The 24,463-nt window shown below is 33.1% G+C and overlaps 2 protein-coding genes and 1 long non-coding RNA gene across 7 annotated transcripts; all 3 read left to right on the forward strand.

The window, feature by feature from the left end:
* The first annotated feature begins 446 nt into the window (after positions 1-446).
* LOC139847798 (uncharacterized) lies at positions 447-3,503 on the forward strand. Of its 5 annotated transcripts, none has more exons than XR_011759686.1 (5): positions 447-1,018; positions 1,935-2,046; positions 2,342-2,876; positions 2,979-3,221; positions 3,317-3,503. It is a non-coding gene; the product is annotated as an uncharacterized lncRNA (long non-coding RNA). The 5 variants fall into 5 exon arrangements; XR_011759687.1 differs by having other exon boundaries at positions 447-985; positions 1,946-2,046; XR_011759684.1 differs by having other exon boundaries at positions 449-985.
* A 1,483-nt stretch (positions 3,504-4,986) lies between these two features.
* LOC139849444 (uncharacterized) lies at positions 4,987-8,318 on the forward strand. Its single transcript, XM_071839101.1, has 3 exons — positions 4,987-4,999; positions 6,742-6,796; positions 7,034-8,318. Exons 1-3 carry the CDS (start codon positions 4,987-4,989, stop codon positions 8,316-8,318), a joined length of 1,353 nt encoding a protein of 450 aa, XP_071695202.1.
* Positions 8,319-8,524: 206 nt separating this feature from the next.
* LOC139849445 (uncharacterized) lies at positions 8,525-23,701 on the forward strand. The gene is made up of 4 exons (XM_071839102.1): positions 8,525-8,923; positions 22,387-22,664; positions 22,860-22,999; positions 23,631-23,701. Exons 1-4 carry the CDS (start codon positions 8,525-8,527, stop codon positions 23,699-23,701), a joined length of 888 nt encoding a protein of 295 aa, XP_071695203.1.
* The last annotated feature ends 762 nt before the right edge of the window (positions 23,702-24,463 follow it).

The following is a 24,463-nucleotide window of genomic DNA, read 5'->3' on the forward strand; positions in this document are numbered from 1 at the left end:
TTTTTGATAAAACATTATCTTTTACGTTTTCGTCCAACAATCAAGCTTAAAAAATCTATTAGTAGAAACTTTTGTAATATATTTGTTTCACAAATGAATTTACCTCTTTTATTTTTAAGATTTCATGTATCATTGTCGTATAACTATATTTAATATTTTTTTACGATTCCGTTCAACGGACGAGCTCATAAGACTAATTTCATATAGATTCATATACATAATTAATTGAATATTTAAATAAAATTTAAAATTTTTATATAAAATATACTCGTAGACCGTAATACTTTGGATGGATGGATAAAAAAAAATACAGAGTATTGCATAAAAAAAAAAATACGGAGCTTAAAATCTGGATATATTATAGAGAAATTCCCCACTTTGCCCGAAATTCCAAACTCAAATTTTTTCCCAAAATTTCATACCGCCATGGCGCCACTCCAAATTTTTCAATCCACCAAAATTCGTATACCAATTTCTTCATTTCTTTAGATTCAATTCCTGTATCAAAAAGTTACTGATTTTCATCGTCTTTTTTCCTATCATTACTAAGAGTAATGTTCATACAGTTATTAATTGCTAATTATTTTTTTATATCGTTCACCATATCATTAGCATATCACATATGTTTGCTTCCTTCTTCCTCCACCGACTGCAGCAACAACCTCAAATTAGGGTTTCTTCTTCTTTTGTGGATTTTTGGCTGATTGAGAAAGAGATATACATCGGCCTTCTCTCGTTATCATATCACATGTATCTTTTCTTTTTCCTCCACCAATTGCGAACCACAGCCTCAAATTAGGGTTTCTTATTTTGTGGATTTGGAGTCGACTCAGAGGGAGACATACATCGGATTTGATTATGATCAAATATCCCTTCTGCAGCTTCAAAATATTTCTCTTTTACGATCGATTGACGATTTGGGTCACCAATTAGGGTTTCAGTTGATTCGATTCATATCGTTGCCGTGACTTTCGCTACCGCAGTTGTAAGATTCTTTATGCTAATAATTTAGTATTAGGTAATTTATCTTTGATTTCATGTTTGGTTATTTGGAGTTTTTTTTTTTTTTTAATTGGAAATACAGTCATCCATTTTTACTTTCTAATATATATATATATATATATATATATATATATATATATATATATATATATATATATATATATATATATATATATATATATATATATATATATATATATGTTTTCATTGAGTTTTGTATGTTGTCTGTTTTTTTAATTCATCCAAGTTACATCTTCATATTTTACCAGTGGATTATGGTTTTTTGTTTTGTATATTGGAGTTGCTTTATGGTGTTACTTGCATTGTCTTATTAAGTTACGAGGTACCTCTTCAATAATGATCAAATCATATTATCATTGCAGCACTATTGAAGATGAAAAGTTATACATCATCATGACTACAATTGTTTTGTTTATGGGAAATTTCTTTTGATACAGTTTATGGTTACGGACCAATTAAGCACCATTATGTACATGAGTGACACTGGTTCTTTCTGTTAGCCGGTCATAATGCTGATTTAGTCTACTTTGATTTTTTTTATTATTGTTATGCTATGTTAATATTGGATGTATGAGTATGTTAATAGCGATTTAGTAATAGTAGTTAATTTATACTTGGTTTTTATAAATACAATAACAGGTTGTATGTGAGACACAAATCAAACTTATGTGCATCGAGTATATTTGCATATTGGATGTATGTATTTGTTTTACTTGCTAGAGCATATATTATTACAGTAGATGGATTTTTGTAATGTCGGGCCTTTGTATCAATTTTATCTATTCGCCACAGTATATAATTAGAGTTAACGATGAATAATTATGTATCTACTTTGTTGAACGTTATTAGAAAAAGGTATATGATAAACTATTCTCTCTGTTTAGTTTGTCGTTTTTCTCATTTTGTATTAGGTGAAATGAAGGTGATTGCTGCAGTTTATGGACCGAACATGGTACAAAGAAAGACGAATACCTGAATAGGCGTGTATTGGAGTCATTTGGAAGCCAAAAACTTAGCAAAGTGGTTAGTAATTCTTAAACATGTAGTTAACATTATGATGTTGAATTTTACATAAATTCAAATATACTTGCTTGCTATTTGACTGTTATAGCCAGGGTTATGGTCAATTGATTATGCTATTTTTAAATTGGGTCAGTTTAATATATAGGACAACCTGAGGGATTAAAAAACTGATTTACTTTGTTTAAATTGATCACACAATTTCTGTAAGGATTTAGGTTTCAGAATACAATTGATTATTAGCTTTAAATTTTTTAAACAGAACCTTATTTAACTAAGCCTTTATTATATTATTTAGGTTTCAGAATACAGAAATATGAATGCTTACAAGGCATAAAAAGTGTCCCAGTAGCATGGATTCCAAACTTATACATAACTTTAGTTACATGAATACCAGGATGTAGTAGACTTCACAAGCGAATTCTCGAAGTCGGATGCGCAACCAGTGATACCAGCAATGAGCTACCGCTGCTGCAGCAACGCGCGGCTGCCATTCTATCTTGTTCAAAATCTATTTCCCCAACACATTGATTCTTTTATTTATTTTTTTACTTAACCTACCGCCCCATCATACCTTATTTCCTTAACAGTTATACACACTGATTCGTCAACAATATTGAATCCACACGCTACACTCCGCAGTCCGGGCTACTAATCTATGGGGTGTAACACCATCTCGTGTTGCTTACACACGAGAGAATCAAATGTTGAAATCAAAGATCGTGGAATTAGAGGCGGAAAAAGCACAACTGAATCGTGAAAAGAATCGGTCCAACAGTGATTCAACTATTTCCCCAGTTACCTCACCAGTCATTTAACCTCCACCTTTACGGGTATGTTTATGTTATTAAAAACTATGTCTTCTCAATGTTAACAAATATATTAACAAATACTCCGTATAGTTTAACTCTTATTTGCTGTAAAATGATATTCAGGTTAAGTCTGACGTATATCTGAGGAGCATTCACAAGCCGTTTGACATAGTAGCAAGGGGATGAGTTTTGAGTTTAGATCCAAAAGAGGTGGTGGGAGGGAAAGAGATTGGTACAAGATACTGTTCGGTTAATCCTCAGGTGGCAATTCAAAAAGACGAAGAGCTGGTTAGGCCGTATGGACACATGGACACAATTATTGAAGCTATAGGCACGCCTATTGCATGGCCAAGAAATTTTGTCGAGGTATGACCTTCTTAAAGTGTACTTTTGTAATTATAAGTTATATTAACGCGAAGGTTTAAAACTAACATATGAAATACATATATATTTTTTTGTAGGTAGTACCTCTTGATTAAGAAGATTGCTTCATGATCGATCTGCTCGTTCTTAGTATTCATGTGTTTACTTCTTTATTATTATCGTCAAATGTTACTAGACTTTTATATATTGATTTTTGTAACTATGTTTACTTCCAGATGAAACATATATGAGATTCTGAGTTTGCTATTAAATAAAAATCAGTTGTTGGATATCAATTTCATTTATAGAATTTGTTTCTTTTAATTATATTTTTAATATCATGCCCATAATTATTTTATATTTATCATGACCATTATAGCTGATTTCCGCGACTCCAAAAATCGGTTTCATGATTTTACTTTGAGATTTAAGGACCCTTTTAAAAGGTCCTAATATATGTTTTTAGGACCAATTTGTATTGTAAATATTTATATTATAAGACCCTAAAAAAGGTTTTATAATCTTAGTTGAGATATTAGGACCTTTTTAATGGATCATAATATATGTTTTAAGACCCATTTATAATGTAAATAATTATATTATAGGACCCTAAAAAGGGTATCATCATCTTAGTTAGGATATTAGGACCTTCATTGTGACGACCCGGAAATTTCCGACCAAATTTAAACTTAATCTTTATATTATTTCGACACGATAAGCAAAATCTGTAAAGTTGAATCTCAAAAATTTTGAACTACTTTAATGTAATCAATTACCCTTTGACTATGCCCGACGATTCACGAACAAATGTGTATAAATAAATATGTATATATATATATATATATATATATATATATATATATATATATATATATATATAATAATTTGAAATTTGAAATATAAATTAAAATAATATATGATTTAAATTGTAAAAACTAAAAATTATAAAATAATAAACGATATAATAAAAGGTTGATAAAATGAATCTATATACATATAATTGCTATACATAATTATTAATCGTATGTATATATTAAAATGTATAAAATTTAGAATTCAATAAGTTATTATATAATATATAATATAATCATTTAATGTTACATAAACAATAATATGTAATATTAAAATTACAAGTTAAAATATAGTTGTTATATCAATACTATTATTATTACTTTCATTATTATTGATATCAAAACTAATGTTAATATTAATATCGATATTAATAATATTATTATATATAATACATAAATATGAAATTTGATACATTTAATCTGCTACAATATTATTATTACTAATGTTATTGTTATCATAATTAGTAGTAAGATTACAATTTTAGTTATTATTAATGGATACTTATTACCTTTATCGATATTAGTATTATTAATATCATTAATAATATTATAGTTATTATTATTAGAAAATAATACAATTTATTATTAATATCATTAATAAAATTAGTATTTCTATTATTAATAGTTCTATTAGTACAAATTAGTGTTATTAATTATTATTAATTAGTATTATTATTATTATTATTATTAATATATATTTATTAATTATTAAAACTAATTATATAATTTATATAAAAAAAAAAGAATCGAATCAGTTGCAAGTAACTTTCAACCTGTTGTTCATTTTTGTTTCCTTGACTTTAATTTGTACGAAATCTATTTTATGTCACTTTCCAATTTCTTTTATTCTTCTTAATTGATTCTCTTGTCTGCGAAATTTGTGACTAGTCGAAACTCAAATCGTATTACAGACAAAAATGGATCATATCAGTATCACTAACTCTACATAATCGATTTTCACCTTTAAATACAGCCAATTCACAACTGCATTTGGGAATTAAAACAAAAAAAAAATAATAAAAAAAATAATAAAAATAACAGCTCGTTCATCTCTGTTATACAACTTTTTAGCCAAAACACAATCTAGAAACGAATTTCAAAATCCATAAATGCAGAAGGTTTCTAAATCAAGTCGTGAGCCTTTCTTCAAAATCTCAGGTTTTAATTTTCTATATCAAGTACGAATTTGACAGTCAAAGTTTTTAATTAAAAAGTCAACTTATGTGTTCATCGAGAAATTCGAACGGGTTTCAATGTTTGTGGGTCGATTGATGGTTGAGAAAGTTTCTAGGAAAATTTTACTATCAAATTCATGTTATAATATTCAACTAAAACGATTTAGAATTTGAAATTGGGATTTGAGTTGAATCGTGTTCTTCGACTACACAACAGGTCTTTTAAATTTTTCTTTCTTTCTTTTGTTTAATTAAACCAATTTTCATTACAGATTATTTACAACTGAATTTCAAATTTTATTTCAAACAGTAATTAGTTAATTGATTGAGTGTTGGGTCTCTGGTCGATTAAATGGAGAAGAAGAGGGAAAAACAGAAAATAAGTTAAATAAATTTGAGTTACGAATAATAGCAGATAAACTGAGACAGAGGAGTGGTTAAAGGATGATTCGGGTTAACGAGAGGTCGGAGGTTCGAGCCCCATCTTGGGCAATTTTTTTTTTTTTTTAGAAAAGCTTTTACAAGGGTATACACTTTTATTCTTATTCTTATTCTTATTCTTATTATTATTATTATTATTATTATTATTATTATTATTATTATTATTATTATTATTATTATTATTATTAATTATTATGATTATTATTGTTATTATTATGATTAATGTTATTATTATGATTATAATTATTATTGTTATAACTATCATTATTATAATTATGATTATAATTATAAGTATTAGTTATATAATAATTATTATTAATTTTATCATTTTAGTATTATTATCATTTTTATGATTATGATTATTATTATTATTATTATTATTATTATTATTATTATTATTATTATTATTATTATTATTATTATTATTATTATTATTATTATTATTATTATTATTATTATTATTATTATTATTATTATTATTATTATTATTATAACTATTATCAAAATAATACAATTATAAACATTAGTATTGGAATTAACATTATATCTTTAGTATCATTGTTATAGTTATTAGGATTATTATTATTATTATTATTAACATAAATATCATTATTAACAACATCATTATTAGCATTAATATTATCATTATTAATAAAGTTATTATTATTATCATTAGTAAATTATTAATGTCAAAATTATCATTTTTTTTAACAAATAAATATTTTATACATATTTTCAGTTTCAAGGTGGTTTTAGATCACCCAGCTCGGCGGTATTGTGTTTTCCGGCATATTTTCAGCAACTGCCGGGCAACTCCGACCACCGCGAATAGACCCTACCACGACTGGTTTTGCGTTTCTCCCCCTTCGTATTTTCCTTTTTGGCTTTTATTTTCTCCTTTACGTTTAACTTATATCTTAATTTTTACTACTACTTTTTAGGACCGTTTATTGATTTAGTATTTGTCCACGCTTCTGTTTTTGCTCCCTTTACTTACTTCTATCTTTGCTTCTTGTTTTAGGACTGTATATTGATTATTGATTCTGTATTATTCAGGGAGTCTTATATTGTTGCTTCTGCTTAGACCTTGTGTACTTTACCCACTAGTGTTGTTTTTAATTATTATTTGCTGCTGTTTTGATACCTATCTGTATCCATACTACAATTGTTATTATAACATCAACATATACGGCGTATTATTTATATTTATCTATTAATTAGTAAATATTAAATATATATAATTATTATTAGCTATATATATATATATACCTATATATTTATATCTATATATTTATCTATTAATTAGTTATATAAATTTCTCTTTTCTTGCTTTTTTGCTACGTTGTAGCCTACCGGATAATATAGACACCACACTTTCGTATGGTCACGTGAGGTCATGTCCTCCTAGTTTAGGGGCGGGTAGCTTTAGAGGGGTTGGAGGAGGGAGTAGAGTAGCAACCCCAGGTAAGATTAGAGTGGGAAGTTGGAATGTAGGAACTTTGACGGGCAAGAGGATTGAGCTTGTGGATATCTTTCTTAAGTGTAAGGTGGAAATAGTGTGCGTTCAAGAGACTAGATGGAAGGGACAGGAGGCGGTGGACTTTAATAACTACAGGTTATGGTACTCGGGCTCTAGGACAGCTCGAAATGGAGTAGGAATCCTTTTAGGTCCAACACACAAGGATCATGTTGTTGATGTGGGTAGGTTTAGCGATAGGATTATGTCGGTTACGTTTATAATTAATGAGGAGACGTTCACGGTCATTAGCGCTTACGCACCCCACGTAGGTTTAGGAGAAGCGGAGAAGAAGAGTTTCTGGGAATTGTTAGATGAGGTTGTAAGGGGATGTCCAGCGGACCATCGATTGATTATAGGGGGCGATCTTAATGGTCATATAGGAGCGGAGGTAGAGGGATATAGGGGAGCCCATGGGGGCTTTGGGTATGGGGTTAGAAATGAAGAAGGGCGCTCAATTCTTGAGTTCGCCATTGCCCATGATCTGGTTGTTGCAAACTCTTTCTTCAAGAAGAGGGATGCTCAGCTAGTCACCTTCCATAGTGGGGGTCATAGTACCCAAATTGACTTTTTCCTTCTTCGCAGGGGTGACCTTAGGAACTGTATGGACTGTAAGGTCCTCCCAACCTGGACTTGTTCATCCCAGCATAGACTATTGGTCATGGAGTTAGGTACCCAGGGACGGGTAAACAGGAGGGCGAGAGAGGTACAACAACCCAGAATCCTCTGGAAGAACTTAAATGGAGAGAAGGCGGAGACTTTTAGGGCTAATGTTGTTGAAAGAATGGGTGCTGAATTGGAAAATGCAGCCTTTATTGATGCAGATCAGATGTGGAACAACCTAGCGTCCACTATTAGAGGGGTGGCAAAAGAATCCTTGGGAGTGGCAGTTGGGATGTCGAGAGCCCAAAATGGTTGTAGAGAATCATGGTGGCTTAACGACGAGGTCCAAACTAAAGTCGCGCTTAAACAAGCGAGGTTTCGGGAGCTCACCTCCTTTAGAGGGGGTACACTAGCAGACAGAACTAGCATAGAAAATAGCTATAAAGAAGCCAAGAGAGAAGCAAAGATACACGTGCAAAAGATAAAGCTTACGAAGACTTATATAAGAGACTAGACTCTAAAGAAGGGGCAAACGACATCTACAGGATAGCCAAAGCTAGGGAGCGTCGGCGAAGGGATCTGGATAACATCAAATATATCAAGGATGAAGCAGGTTAAAGCATAGTGAAGGAAGACAAAATTAGGAAACGATGGGAAGAATACTTCTCATCCCTTTTCGATGGGGGAAGGACTAGGAATGGAGAACCTCCTGTCTATGATATGGCCCCACAATATCAAAACAACTGTTTCTGCACGAGGATCAACCATGAGGAAGTTAGAGTGGCCCTACGCAAGATGGGGAGAAACAAAGCAGTAGGACCGGACCAAATCCCCATAGAGGCGTGGCGGTGCTTAGGCGATGATGGGGTTAGGTGGTTGACAAACCTTTTCAACATGACGTTTAGAAGCGCAAAAATGCCAATGAAGTGGAGACTGAGCGAGGTTATTCCCATTTACAAGAACAAAGGGGATGCACAGACGTGTAGTAACTATAGAGGTATAAAGTTACTTAGCCATACCATGAAACTATGGGAGAGAGTGATTGAGACTAGGCTTAGACGTGAGACAAAGGTGTCAGAGAATCAATTTGGGTTCATGCCAGGACGCTCCTCGATGGAGGCAATTCACATTATTAGAAGTCTTATGGAGAAGTATAGAGAGAAACAAAAGAACCTACACATGGCTTTCTTAGACTTGGAAAAAGCTTATGATAGTGTCCCACGAGAGTTGGTTTGGAAGATCCTTAATGGTAGAGGTATCCCAAGTAGGTATATAAGAGCTATTATGGACATGTACCATGTAGTGACCCGAACTTTTCCATGTTTATATATATTAATTGAGATTGATATTTACATGATTAAATGTTTCCAACATGTTAAGCAATCAAACTTGTTAAGACTTGATTAATTGAAATATGTTTCATATAGACAATTGACCACCCAAGTTGACCGGTGATCCACGAACGTTAAAACTTGTAAAAACTATATGATGACATATATATGGATATATATTTAGTTAACATGATACTATGATAAGTAAACATATCATTAAGTATATTAACAATGAACTACATATGTAAAAACAAGACTACTAACTTAATAATTTTTAAACGAGACATATATGTAACGATTATCGTTGTAAAGACATTTAATGTATATATATATCATATTAAGAGATATTCATACATGATAATATCATGATAATATAATAATTTAAAATCTCATTTGATATTATAAACATTGGGTTAACAACATTTAACAAGATCGTTAACCTAAAGGTTTCAAAACAACACTTACATGTAACGACTAACGATGACTTAACGACTCAGTTAAAATGTATATACATGTAGTGTTTTAATATGTATTTATACACTTTTGAAAGACTTCAATACACTTATCAAAATACTTCTACTTAACAAAAATGCTTACAATTACATCCTCGTTCAGTTTCATCAACAATTCTACTCGTATGCACCCGTATTCGTACTCGTACAATACACAGCTTTTAGATGTATGTACTATTGGTATATACACTCCAATGATCAGCTCTTAGCAGCCCATGTGAGTCACCTAACACATGTGGGAACCATCATTTGGCAACTAGCATGAAATATCTCATAAAATTACAAAAATATGAGTAATCATTCATGACTTATTTACATGAAAACAAAATTACATATCCTTTATATCTAATCCATACACCAACGACCAAAAACACCTACAAACACTTTCATTCTTCAATTTTCTTCATCTAATTGATCTCTCTCAAGTTCTATCTTCAAGTTCTAAGTGTTCTTCATAAATTCCAAAAGTTCTAGTTTCATAAAATCAAGAATACTTTCAAGTTTGCTAGCTCACTTCCAATCTTGTAAGGTGATCATCCAACCTCAAGAAATCTTTGTTTCTTACAGTAGGTTATCATTCTAATACAAGGTAATAATCATATTCAAACTTTGGTTCAATTTCTATAACTATAACAATCTTATTTCAAGTGATGATCTTACTTGAACTTGTTTTCGTGTCATGATTCTGCTTCAAGAACTTCGAGCCATCCAAGGATCCATTGAAGCTAGATCCATTTTTCCCTTTTCCAGTAGGTTTATCCAAGGAAATTAAGGTAGTAATGATGTTCATAACATCATTCGATTCATACATATAAAGCTATCTTATTCGAAGGTTTAAACTTGTAATCACTAGAACATAGTTTAGTTAATTCTAAACTTGTTCGCAAACAAAAGTTAATCCTTCTAACTTGACTTTTAAAATCAACTAAACACATGTTCTATATCTATATGATATGCTAACTTAATGATTTAAAACCTGGAAACACGAAAAACACCGTAAAACCGGATTTACGCCGTCGTAGTAACACCGCGGGCTGTTTTGGGTTAGTTAATTAAAAACTATGATAAACTTTGATTTAAAAGTTGTTATTCTGAGAAAATGATTTTTATTATGAACATGAAACTATATCCAAAAATTATGGTTAAACTCAAAGTGGAAGTATGTTTTCTAAAATGGTCATCTAGACGTCGTTCTTTCGACTGAAATGACTACCTTTGCAAAAACGACTTGTAACTTATTTTTCCGACTATAAACCTATACTTTTTCTGTTTAGATTCATAAAATAGAGTTCAATATGAAACCATAGCAATTTGATTCACTCAAAACGGATTTAAAATGAAGAAGTTATGGGTAAAACAAGATTGGATAATTTTTCTCATTTTAGCTACGTGAAAATTGGTAACAAATCTATTCCAACCATAACTTAATCAACTTGTATTGTATATTATATAATCTTGAGATACCATAGACACGTATACAATGTTTCGACCTATCATGTCGACACATCTATATATATTTCGGAACAACCATAGACACTCTATATGTGAATGTTGGAGTTAGCTATACAGGGTTGAGGTTGATTCCAAAATATATATAGTTTGAGTTGTGATCAATACTGAGATACGTATACACTGGGTCGTGGATTGATTCAAGATAATATTTATCGATTTATTTCTGTACATCTAACTGTGGACAACTAGTTGTAGGTTACTAACGAGGACAGCTGACTTAATAAACTTAAAACATCAAAATATATTAAAAGTGTTGTAAATATATTTTGAACATACTTTGATATATATGTATATATTGTTATAGGTTCGTGAATCAACCAGTGGCCAAGTCTTACTTCCCGACGAAGTAAAAATCTGTGAAAGTGAGTTATAGTCCCACTTTTAAAATCTAATATTTTTGGGATGAGAATACATGCAGGTTTTATAAATGATTTACAAAATAGACACAAGTACGTGAAACTACATTCTATGGTTGAATTATCGAAATCGAATATGCCCCTTTTTATTAAGTCTGGTAATCTATGAATTAGGGAACAGACACCCTAATTGACGCGAATCCTAAAGATAGATCTATTGGGCCTAACAAACCCCATCCAAAGTACCGGATGCTTTAGTACTTCGAAATTGATATCATATCCGAAGGGTGTCCCGGAATGATGGGGATATTCTTATATATGCATCTTGTTAATGTCGGTTACCAGGTGTTCACCATATGAATGATTTTTATCTCTATGTATGGGATGTGTATTGAAATATGAAATCTTGTGGTCTATTATTATGATTTGATATATATAGGTTAAACCTATAACTCACCAACATTTTTGTTGACGTTTTAAGCATGTTTATTCTCAGGTGATTATTAAGAGCTTCCGCTGTCGCATACTTAAATAAGGACGAGATTTGGAGTCCATGCTTGTATGATATTGTGTAAAAACTGCATTCAAGAAACTTATTTTGTTGTAACATATTTGTATTGTAAACCATTATGTAATGGTCGTGTGTAAACAGGATATTTTAGATTATCATTATTTGATAATCTACGTAAAGCTTTTTAAACCTTTATTGATGAAATAAAGGTTATGGTTTGTTTTAAAATGAATGCAGTCTTTGAAAAACGTCTCATATAGAGGTCAAAACCTCGCAACGAAATCAATTAATATGGAACGTTTTTAATCAATAAGAACGGGACATTTCAGTTGGTATCCGAGCGTTGGTCTTAGAGAACCAGAAAATTTGCATTAGTGTGTCTTATCGAGTTTGTTAGGATGCATTAGTGAGTCTGGACTTCGACCGTGTTTTCTTTAAAAATGATTGCTTAACATTTTTGTTGGAAACTATATATTTTTAACATATGAATATTATGTGATATATTAATCTCTTAACGTGTTTGATATTATGTGATAGATGTCTACCTCTAGAACAAGTTCCATTGACTCACCTAATAATAATGAAGAGTCAAATGTAAATTGGAATGATTCGTGGACTGATTCACAAGTTCCCGAAGAGGAACCGGAAGAAGAGTCGGAACCGGAAGAAGAATCGGAACCGGATGAAGAAATAGAACCGGTGGGGGAAATAATAAAACGGTTAAGTAAAAGAAAATCCTCAACCAACCGACCAAAGTTAATTATGGTCAATGGTGTTTCCGCCAAGGAAGCAAAATATTGGGAGGATTACCAATTCTCCGATGAATCGGATTCCGACGAGAATTCCGATGATGTTATAGAAATTACCCCAACTGAATTTAAAAAGGCAAAAGAAAATAATAAGGGAAAGGGCATAAAAATAGAGAAATCTAATTCCAACCCCGATGAACTTTATATGTATCGTCAACCCCCGAAGTCCTTAAGTTGTAACAATGACCCGGGAACCTCTAAACCACCAGGTTTTTCTAAACCAATGTGGACAACGACGGCTCGTATTAGGGGAACATCATATATCCCTAGAAACTTGGCAAAACGAACCAAAACCGAAGAAGAAGAAACGAGCGAGTCGGAATAAGATAGTTGTATTCGTGTGGTGTAATATATGTAATATAGTGTTCTTATGCTTTATGATATATGTAAAAATTGCTTGTATTAATAAGTATTTTTTTTATGAAACTAACTCTTGTCTATTTTACAGTTTAAAAACACAAAATGGATAGACAACCCAATATTTTAAGAGACCTACCCGGAGACATGATTGATGAAATCTTGTCTAGAGTCGGCCAGAATTCTTCGGCACAACTATTTAAGGCGAGATCAGTTTGTAAGACATTCGAAGAACGTTCCAAGAATGTCTTGGTTTATAAGAGACTTTCGTTTGAAAGATGGGGGATATCACATTGGGAAACCCATAAGTTACGATGTGTTTACTTTGACGCATATATTGCGGGGAACCCAAATGCTATTTTACGCAACGGGTTAAGAAATTATTTTGACTCAATATATCCGAATATTGGACTTCGTGATTTAGAAAAAGCGGCTAACATGCAACATAAAGAAGCATGTTATGCTTACGGATTAGTAATGTTCGCTTCTCACCAAAGTGAGAACAAGAACATCGGGCTACAACTATTAAACAAAACGTTTCCACAAGTGACGGAGTCGGTAATTGGGGTAAGAAATGAGGTTTTTAGATTATTACGGGACTGTTGGACATTACGTAACCCTCGTCCCTTTGACGATGCTACAACACGCTGTCTTATCAACGGCCATAACGGTTATGTTGCACAAGACCAAGGATGGGAAGTAGTCCTAGTAAAACCAGAATGCATGACTTGTTTCTGGACGTATGAATTACGTGTCTTTATTGCCTTTGCTGAACGACTTGTGTACTAGCTAGAATTATCTTCAAAACTATCTTGTATCAAAGTTATTGTGTGCTATATTTCATGCTTTATGTAAAATAAGCGGTATTGTAAGTTTGTAAAATATTGTATAAAAGTTTGAACGCGAAATATTATTATAATCAGTTTTTCATATAGAATTGTAGTAGTTGAATTGTATATTAGCTACTAAGTATGAACTTAACGGGTAGGTACTACCCGAATTTAAACTTATAAAACGCTAATATGAAGAAAAAGCTTTTATAAATGAGTTCATATTATGCTACGAAATACTATTAACTACTCTTAATATTCTGTATGATTAACTTGTTCCATTTAACTATTTTGAAGGAAATGGCACCGACTACTCGACACACCGTGAATATGAATGAAGAGGAATTCCGTACTTTTCTAGCTTCAAACATAGCCGCAGTACAGGCTGCGCTACATACCAACAATAACCTTGGATCTAGCAGTACAGGAAATCGTGTAGGATGCACCTACAAAGAATTCACTGCCTGCAAACCTTTGGAATTTGATGGAACCGAAGGACCGATCGGATTGAAACGGTGGACCGAGAAGGTCGAATCGGTGTTTGCCATAAGTAAGTGTACTGAAGAGGACAAAGTGAAGTACGCTACGCATACCTTCACAGGTTCTGCGTTAACATGGTGGAATACCTATCTAGAGCAAGTGGGACAAGATGATGCGTACGCACTACCGTGGTCAGCATTCAAGCACTTGATGAACGAGAAGTACCGTCCCAGAACCGAGGTCAATAAGCTCAAGACAGAACTTAGAGGGTTACGAACCCAAGGATTTGATATTACCACGTACGAAAGACGATTCACAGAATTGTGCCTATTGTGTCCGGGAGCATTCGAAGATGAGGAAGAGAAGATCGACGCGTTTGTGAAAGGATTACCGAAAAGAATCCAAGAAGATATAAGTTCACACGAGCCCGCCTCCATACAACAGGCATGTAGAATGGCTCACAAACTCGTGAACCAGATTGAAGAAAGAATTAAAGAACAGACTACTGAAGAGGCCAATGTGAAGCAAGTCAAAAGAAAGTGGGAGGAAAACGGTGATAAGAATCACCAATACAACAACAACAACAGCAATTACAACAATAATCGCAACAATTATCCCAACAATCGCAACATCAATCGCAACTACAACAAACGGCCCAACAACAACAACAACAACAACAACAGCAACTACAATAATCATCCCAACAACAATAATAACCGCAACAACAACAACAATCAGAAGCAGCTATGCCAAAGGTGTGAAAAGAATCACTCGGGGTTCTGCACCAAATTTTGCAACAAGTGTAAAAGAAATGGTCATAGCACGGCGAAGTGTGAGGTCTACGGACCAGGGGTTAATAGAACGAAAGGAACAAATGGTGTCGGAACGAGTAATGGCGGAGCAAGTAGTGTCGGAGCAAGTTATGCCAATGTAGTTTGTTATAAATGTGGAAAACCAGGCCACATTATTAGAAATTGCCCGAACCAGGAGAACACGAATGGACAAGGCCGTGGAAGAGTTTTCAATATTAATGCGGTAGAGGCACAGGAAGACCCGGAGCTTGTTACGGGTACGTTTCTTATTGACAATAAATCAGCTTACGTTTTATTTGATTCGGGTGCGGATAGAAGCTATATGAGTAGAGATTTTTGTGCTAAATTAAGTTGTCCATTGACGCCTTTGGATAGTAAATTTTTACTCGAATTAGCAAATGGTAAATTAATTTCAGCAGATAATATATGTCGGAATCGAGAAATTAAACTGGTTAGCGAAACATTTAAGATTGATTTGATACCAGTAGAGTTAGGGAGTTTTGATGTGATAATCGGTATGGACTGGTTGAAAGAAGTGAAAGCAGAGATCGTTTGTTACAAAAATGCAATTCGCATTATACGAGAAAAAGGAAAACCCTTAATGGTGTACGGAGAAAAGGGCAACACGAAGCTACATATTATTAGTAATTTGAAGGCACAAAAACTAATAAGAAAAGGTTGCTATGCTGTTCTAGCACACGTCGAGAAAGTACAAACTGAAGAAAAGAGCATCAATGATGTTCCCATTGCAAAAGAATTTCCCGATGTATTTCCGAAAGAATTACCGGGATTACCCCCACATCGATCCGTTGAATTTCAAATAGATCTTGTACCAGGAGCTGCACCAATAGCTCGTGCTCCTTACAGACTCGCACCCAGCGAGATGAAAGAACTACAAAGCCAATTACAAGAACTTTTAGAGCGTGGTTTCATTCGACCAAGCACATCACCGTGGGGAGCTCCTGTTTTGTTTGTCAAGAAGAAAGATGGTACATTCAGGTTGTGTATCGACTACCGAGAGTTGAACAAACTTACCATCAAGAACCGCTACCCACTACCGAGAATCGATGACTTATTTGATCAGCTACAAGGCTCGTCTGTTTATTCAAAGATTGACTTACGTTCCGGGTATCATCAAATGCGGGTGAAAGAAGATGATATTCCAAAGACTGCTTTCAGAACACGTTACGGTCATTACGAGTTTATGGTCATGCCGTTTGGTTTAACTAATGCACCAGCTGTGTTCATGGACCTTATGAACCGAGTGTGTGGACCATACCTTGACAAGTTTGTCATTGTTTTCATTGATGACATACTTATTTACTCAAAGAATGACCAAGAACACGGTGAACATTTGAGAAAGGTGTTAGAAGTATTGAGGAAGGAAGAATTGTACGCTAAGTTTTCAAAGTGTGCATTTTGGTTGGAAGAAGTTCAATTCCTCGGTCACATAGTGAACAAAGAAGGTATTAAGGTGGATCCGGCAAAGATAGAAACTGTTGAAAAGTGGGAAACCCCGAAAACTCCGAAACACATACGCCAATTTTTAGGACTAGCTGGTTACTACAGAAGGTTCATCCAAGACTTTTCCAGAATAGCAAAACCCTTGACTGCATTAACGCATAAAGGGAAGTAATTTGAATGGAATGATGAACAAGAGAAAGCGTTTCAGTTATTGAAGAAAAAGCTAACTACGGCACCTATATTGTCATTGCCTGAAGGGAATGATGATTTTGTGATTTATTGTGATGCATCAAAGCAAGGTCTCGGTTGTGTATTAATGCAACGAACGAAGGTGATTGCTTATGCATCTAGACAATTAAAGATTCACGAACAAAATTATACGACGCATGATTTGGAATTAGGCGAGGTTGTTTTTGCATTAAAGACTTGGAGGCACTACTTATATGGGGTCAAAAGTATTATATATACCGACCACAAAAGTCTTCAACACATATTTAATCAGAAACAACTGAATATGAGGCAGCGTAGGTGGATTGAATTGTTGAATGATTACGACTTTGAGATTCGTTACCACCCGGGGAAGGCAAATGTGGTAGCCGATGCCTTGAGCAGGAAGGACAGAGAACCCATTCGAGTAAAATCTATGAATATAATGATTCATAATAACCTTACTACTTAAATAAAGGAGGCGCAACAAGGAGTTTTAAAAGAGAGAAATTTAAAGGATGAAATACCCAAGGGATCGGAGAAGCATCTTAATATTCGGGAAGACGGAACCAGGTATAGGGCTGAAAGGATTTGGGTACCAAAATTTGGAGATATGAGAGAAATGGTACTTAGAGAAGCTCATAAAACCAGATACTCAATACATCCTGGAACGGGGAAGATGTACAAGGATCTCAAGAAACATTTTTGGTGGCCGGGTATGAAAGCCGATGTTGCTAAATACGTAGGAGAATGTTTGACATGTTCTAAGGTCAAAGCTGAGCATCAGAAACCATCAGGTCTACTTCAACAACCCGAAATCCCGGAATAGAAATGGGAAAACATTACCATGGATTTCATCACTAAATTGCCAAGGACTGCAAGTGGTTTTGATACTATTTGGGTAATAGTTGATCGTCTCACCAAATCAGCACACTTCCTGCCAATAAGAGAAGATGACAAGATGGAGAAGTTAGCACGACTGTATTTGAAGGAAGTCGTCTCCAGACATGGAATACCAATCTCTATTATCTCTGATAGGGATGGCAGATTTATTTCAAGATTCTGGCAGACATTACAGCAAGCATTAGGAACTCGTCTAGACATGAGTACTGCCTATCATCCACAAACTGATGGGCAGAGCGAAAGGACGATACAAACGCTTGAAGACATGCTACGAGCATGTGTTATTGATTTCGGAAACAGTTGGGATCGACATCTACCGTTAGCAGAATTTTCCTACAACAACAGCTACCATTCAAGCATTAAGATGGCGCCGTTTGAAGCACTTTATGGTAGAAAGTGCAGGTCTCCGATTTGTTGGAGTGAAGTGGGGGATAGACAGATTACGGGTCCGGAGATTATACAAGAAACTACCGAGAAGATCATCCAAATTCAACAACGGTTGAAAACCGCCCAAAGTCGACAAAAGAGCTACGCTGACATTAAAAGAAAAGATATAGAATTTGAAATTGGAGAGATGGTCATGCTTAAAGTTGCACCTTGGAAAGGCGTTGTTCGATTTGGTAAACGAGGGAAATTAAATCCAAGGTATATTGGACCATTCAAGATTATTGATCGTGTCGGACCAGTAGCTTACAGACTTGAGTTACCTCAACAACTCGCGACTGTACATAACACTTTCCACGTCTCGAATTTGAAGAAATGTTTTGCTAAAGAAGATCTCACTATTCCGTTAGATGAAATCCAAATCAACGAAAAACTTCAATTCATCGAAGAACCCGTCGAAATAACGGATCGTGAGGTTAAAAGACTTAAGCAAAACAAGATACCAATTGTTAAGGTTCGATGGAATGCTCGTAGAGGACCTGAGTTCACCTGGGAGCGTGAAGATCAGATGAAGAAGAAATACCCGCATCTATTTCCAGAAGATTCGTCAACACCTTCAACAGCTTAAAATTTCGGGACGAAATTTATTTAACGGGTAGGTACTGTAGTGACCCGAACTTTTCCATGTTTATATATATTAATTGAGATTGATATTTACATGATTAAATGTTTCCAACATGTTAAGCAATCAAACTTGTTAAGACTTGATTAATTGAAATATGTTTCATATAGACAATTGACCACCCAAGTTGACCGGTGATCCACGAACGTTAAAACTTGTAAAAACTATATGATGACATATATATGGATATATATATAGTTAACATGATACTATGATAAGTAAACATATCATTAAGTATATTAACAATGAACTACATATGTAAAAACAAGACTACTAACTTAATAATTTTTAAACGAGACATATATGTAACGATTATCGTTGTAAAGACATTTAATGTATATATATCATATTAAGAGATATTCATACATGATAATATCATGATAATATAATAATTTAAAATCTCATTTGATATTATAAACATTGGGTTAACAACATTTAACAAGATCGTTAACCTAAAGGTTTCAAAACAACACTTACATGTAACGACTAACGATGACTTAACGACTCAGTTAAAATGTATATACATGTAGTGTTTTAATATGTATTTATACACTTTTGAAAGACTTCAATACACTTATCAAAATACTTCTACTTAACAAAAATGCTTACAATTACATCCTCGTTCAGTTTCATCAACAATTCTACTCGTATGCACCCGTATTCGTACTCGTACAATACACAGCTTTTAGATGTATGTACTATTGGTATATACACTCCAATGATCAGCTATTAGCAGCCCATGTGAGTCACCTAACACATGTGGGAACCATCATTTGGCAACTAGCATGAAATATCTCATAAAATTACAAAAATATGAGTAATCATTCATGACTTATTTACATGAAAACAAAATTACATATCCTTTATATCTAATCCATACACCAACGACCAAAAACACCTACAAACACTTTCATTCTTCAATTTTCTTCATCTAATTGATCTCTCTCAAGTTCTATCTTCAAGTTCTAAGTGTTCTTCATAAATTCCAAAAGTTCTAGTTTCATAAAATCAAGAATACTTTCAAGTTTGCTAGCTCACTTCCAATCTTGTAAGGTGATCATCCAACCTCAAGAAATCTTTGTTTCTTACAGTAGGTTATCATTCTAATACAAGGTAATAATCATATTCAAACTTTGGTTCAATTTCTATAACTATAACAATCTTATTTCAAGTGATGATCTTACTTGAACTTGTTTTCGTGTCATGATTCTGCTTCAAGAACTTCGAGCCATCCAAGGATCCATTGAAGCTAGATCCATTTTTCCCTTTTCCAGTAGGTTTATCCAAGGAAATTAAGGTAGTAATGATGTTCATAACATCATTCGATTCATACATATAAAGCTATCTTATTCGAAGGTTTAAACTTGTAATCACTAGAACATAGTTTAGTTAATTCTAAACTTGTTCGCAAACAAAAGTTAATCCTTCTAACTTGACTTTTAAAATCAACTAAACACATGTTCTATATCTATATGATATGCTAACTTAATGATTTAAAACCTGGAAACACGAAAAACACCGTAAAACCGGATTTACGCCGTCGTAGTAACACCGCGGGCTGTTTTGGGTTAGTTAATTAAAAACTATGATAAACTTTGATTTAAAAGTTGTTATTCTGAGAAAATGATTTTTATTATGAACATGAAACTATATCCAAAAATTATGGTTAAACTCAAAGTGGAAGTATGTTTTCTAAAATGGTCATCTAGACGTCGTTCTTTCGACTGAAATGACTACCTTTGCAAAAACGACTTGTAACTTATTTTTCCGACTATAAACCTATAATTTTTCTGTTTAGATTCATAAAATAGAGTTCAATATGAAACCATAGCAATTTGATTCACTCAAAACGGATTTAAAATGAAGAAGTTATGGGTAAAACAAGATTGGATAATTTTTCTCATTTTAGCTACGTGAAAATTGGTAACAAATCTATTCCAACCATAACTTAATCAACTTGTATTGTATATTATGTAATCTTGAGATACCATAGACACGTATACAATGTTTCGACCTATCATGTCGACACATCTATATATATTTCGGAACAACCATAGACACTCTATATGTGAATGTTGGAGTTAGCTATACAGGGTTGAGGTTGATTCCAAAATATATATAGTTTGAGTTGTGATCAATACTGAGATACGTATACACTGGGTCGTGGATTGATTCAAGATAATATTTATCGATTTATTTCTGTACATCTAACTGTGGACAACTAGTTGTAGGTTACTAACGAGGACAGCTGACTTAATAAACTTAAAACATCAAAATATATTAAAAGTGTTGTAAATATATTTTGAACATACTTTGATATATATGTATATATTGTTATAGGTTCGTGAATCAACCAGTGGCCAAGTCTTACTTCCCGACGAAGTAAAAATCTGTGAAAGTGAGTTATAGTCCCACTTTTAAAATCTAATATTTTTGGGATGAGAATACATGCAGGTTTTATAAATGATTTACAAAATAGACACAAGTACGTGAAACTACATTCTATGGTTGAATTATCGAAATCGAATATGCCCCTTTTTATTAAGTCTGGTAATCTATGAATTAGGGAACAGACACCCTAATTGACGCGAATCCTAAAGATAGATCTATTGGGCCTAACAAACCCCATCCAAAGTACCGGATGCTTTAGTACTTCGAAATTGATATCATATCCGAAGGGTGTCCCGGAATGATGGGGATATTCTTATATATGCATCTTGTTAATGTCGGTTACCAGGTGTTCACCATATGAATGATTTTTATCTCTATGTATGGGATGTGTATTGAAATATGAAATCTTGTGGTCTATTATTATGATTTGATATATATAGGTTAAACCTATAACTCACCAATATTTTTGTTGACGTTTTAAGCATGTTTATTCTCAGGTGATTATTAAGAGCTTCCGCTGTCGCATACTTAAATAAGGACGAGATTTGGAGTCCATGCTTGTATGATATTGTGTAAAAACTGCATTCAAGAAACTTATTTTGTTGTAACATATTTGTATTGTAAACCATTATGTAATGGTCGTGTGTAAACAGGATATTTTAGATTATCATTATTTGATAATCTACGTAAAGCTTTTTAAACCTTTATTGATGAAATAAAGGTTATGGCTTGTTTTAAAATGAATGCAGTCTTTGAAAAACGTCTCATATAGAGGTCAAAACCTCGCAACGAAATCAATTAATATGGAACGTTTTTAATCAATAAGAACGGGACATTTCATACCAGGGGGCGAAAACTCGCGTTTGAACGATAGTAGGATACACAGAGTATTTCCCAGTAGAAGTAGGTTTACATCAAGGATCTGCTCTTAGCCCTTTTCTTTTCGCTTTAGTCTTAGATGACCTGTCTCAAAGGATACAAGGGAGTATCCCTTGGTGCTTGATTTTTACCGATGATATTGTCTTAGTATCGGAATCCCAGGATGAGCTAAACAGAAGGCTGGAGCAATGGAGGAATGCCCTGGAACAAAATGGACTTCGGATTAGTAGACTTAAATCGGAGTATCTTAGATGCGACTACGGGAGGATCGAAGATCACAATGATACTGTGGATATTCGTATTGGGGATCAGGTCTTACATCTACAGGATTCCTTTAGATACTTAGGATCAATGCTACACAAATCGGGAAGGATAGATGAGGATGTGTCTCACCGTATAAGAGTAGGATGGCTGAAGTGGAGAGCTGCGAAAGGGGTTTTGTGCGACAAGAAGATACCCCTTAAATTGAAGGGGAAATTCTTCAAGGTAGCGATTAGACATGCCATGTTGTACGAATCGGAGTGTTGGCCAATGACGAAGGCCCAAGAGAGGAGGATGGAGGTGGCAGAAATGAGGATGCTTAGGTGGACGTGTGGTAAGACCATGTTAGACATGATACCTAATGGAATTTTTAGAAAGAACTTAAAAGTTGGGAATATCGTCAACAAGATGAGAGAAGGACGACTTAGATGGTTTGGCCATATAAGGAGGCGGCCACCCACCGCACCGGTCAGGAGAGTGGAAGCCCTCACGGTTGGCGGCGTAAGGAGAAGAGGTAGACCTACACGTAGGTTGGAGGATAGACTGAAGCTTGACATGAAGGAGTTTTTATTGATCGAGGACATGACTTCTGATAGAAATTTGTGGAGGAGTAGAATTAGGATTGATGACTAGGTTGTATATATATATTTTATTTTATATTCTTATTTTTTTAATTTTCTATTTAGTTATATATTTTTATCGTATGCCTTTTTGCCTACTTGCTTTTTTGCTTCATATATGTTTGTATTACCATTTTTTTTTTCACATACTAATACTTATTGTAGCATATCCCAACATGTTGTGTGCATTACATTATACTTATTTACCTGCCTTATAGCACTATACCGTTACATGTTGCATTACATTATATCACATTAAATTACACGTATTTACATTTACATGCTACATGTCTTTATGCTTACATAGTATACTTATATGTTTTATACTGCATATTATAACTACATGCTTTATACCTACATGCTTACATACACATTTTATACTTACATGGCTTGTTATACTTGCATACTTGACACTTACATTTTTCACTTATATGTTCTTTTACTTTACTTTGTTACATGCCATATTTACCTTTACATTTTTCACGGTAAGGTTCCTTTTATCTACTTTACTTTACTTGCATTTAGTTACTTCACTTAACGGATTTCATGGTTCTTCTGGCCGGAGGTCCTTGGGAAGCAACCTCTCTGCCCTATAGTATAGGGAGGGACGACTTCTTTTACCCGCGGACCGATAGGTATCCGTGGGGGGAGGAATGACTTCCCTTTTACTCTAGGGTAGAGGAAAGACTGTCTACATCTAACCTCCCCCATACTCCACTTTAGTGGAATTGGGTATTGTTGTTGTAAATATTTTATACATAAAAACACACACTTATTACATATAATATAATTATATTGATATTCCATATAACTATATAAAACATATTAACATTATTTATATAAATACTTATATATAACAAATTTGGTATTTTTAATATAATACTAAATATATATAGATATTAATATAACTATACTAATCACTTTAGATATATATATATATATATATATATATATATATATATATATATATATATATATATATATATATATATATATACAAAATAAACATATATAAAACATAATTTAAAAGATAATATAAGTCTATGATTTAAATGGAATTTAGTATAAATTTTATATAACTACTATTATTAATATATAAATGATAAATATATATATATATATATATATATATATATATATATATATATATATATATATATATATATATATATATATATATATACATACATATATATATACATATATATACATATATTAAAAATATATTTAACACATATAACATAACAAAATATTTTATCATATAAAAGGAATATATGAAATATAAATATATTATTAATATACTAATAATAGCATTAATAGGTTATACATATAAACTTATTGATGGTTAAAGCTAAGGG

Source organism: Rutidosis leptorrhynchoides, chromosome 5 (assembly GCF_046630445.1).
Source record: "Rutidosis leptorrhynchoides isolate AG116_Rl617_1_P2 chromosome 5, CSIRO_AGI_Rlap_v1, whole genome shotgun sequence".
Classification (NCBI taxonomy): domain Eukaryota; kingdom Viridiplantae; phylum Streptophyta; class Magnoliopsida; order Asterales; family Asteraceae; genus Rutidosis; species Rutidosis leptorrhynchoides.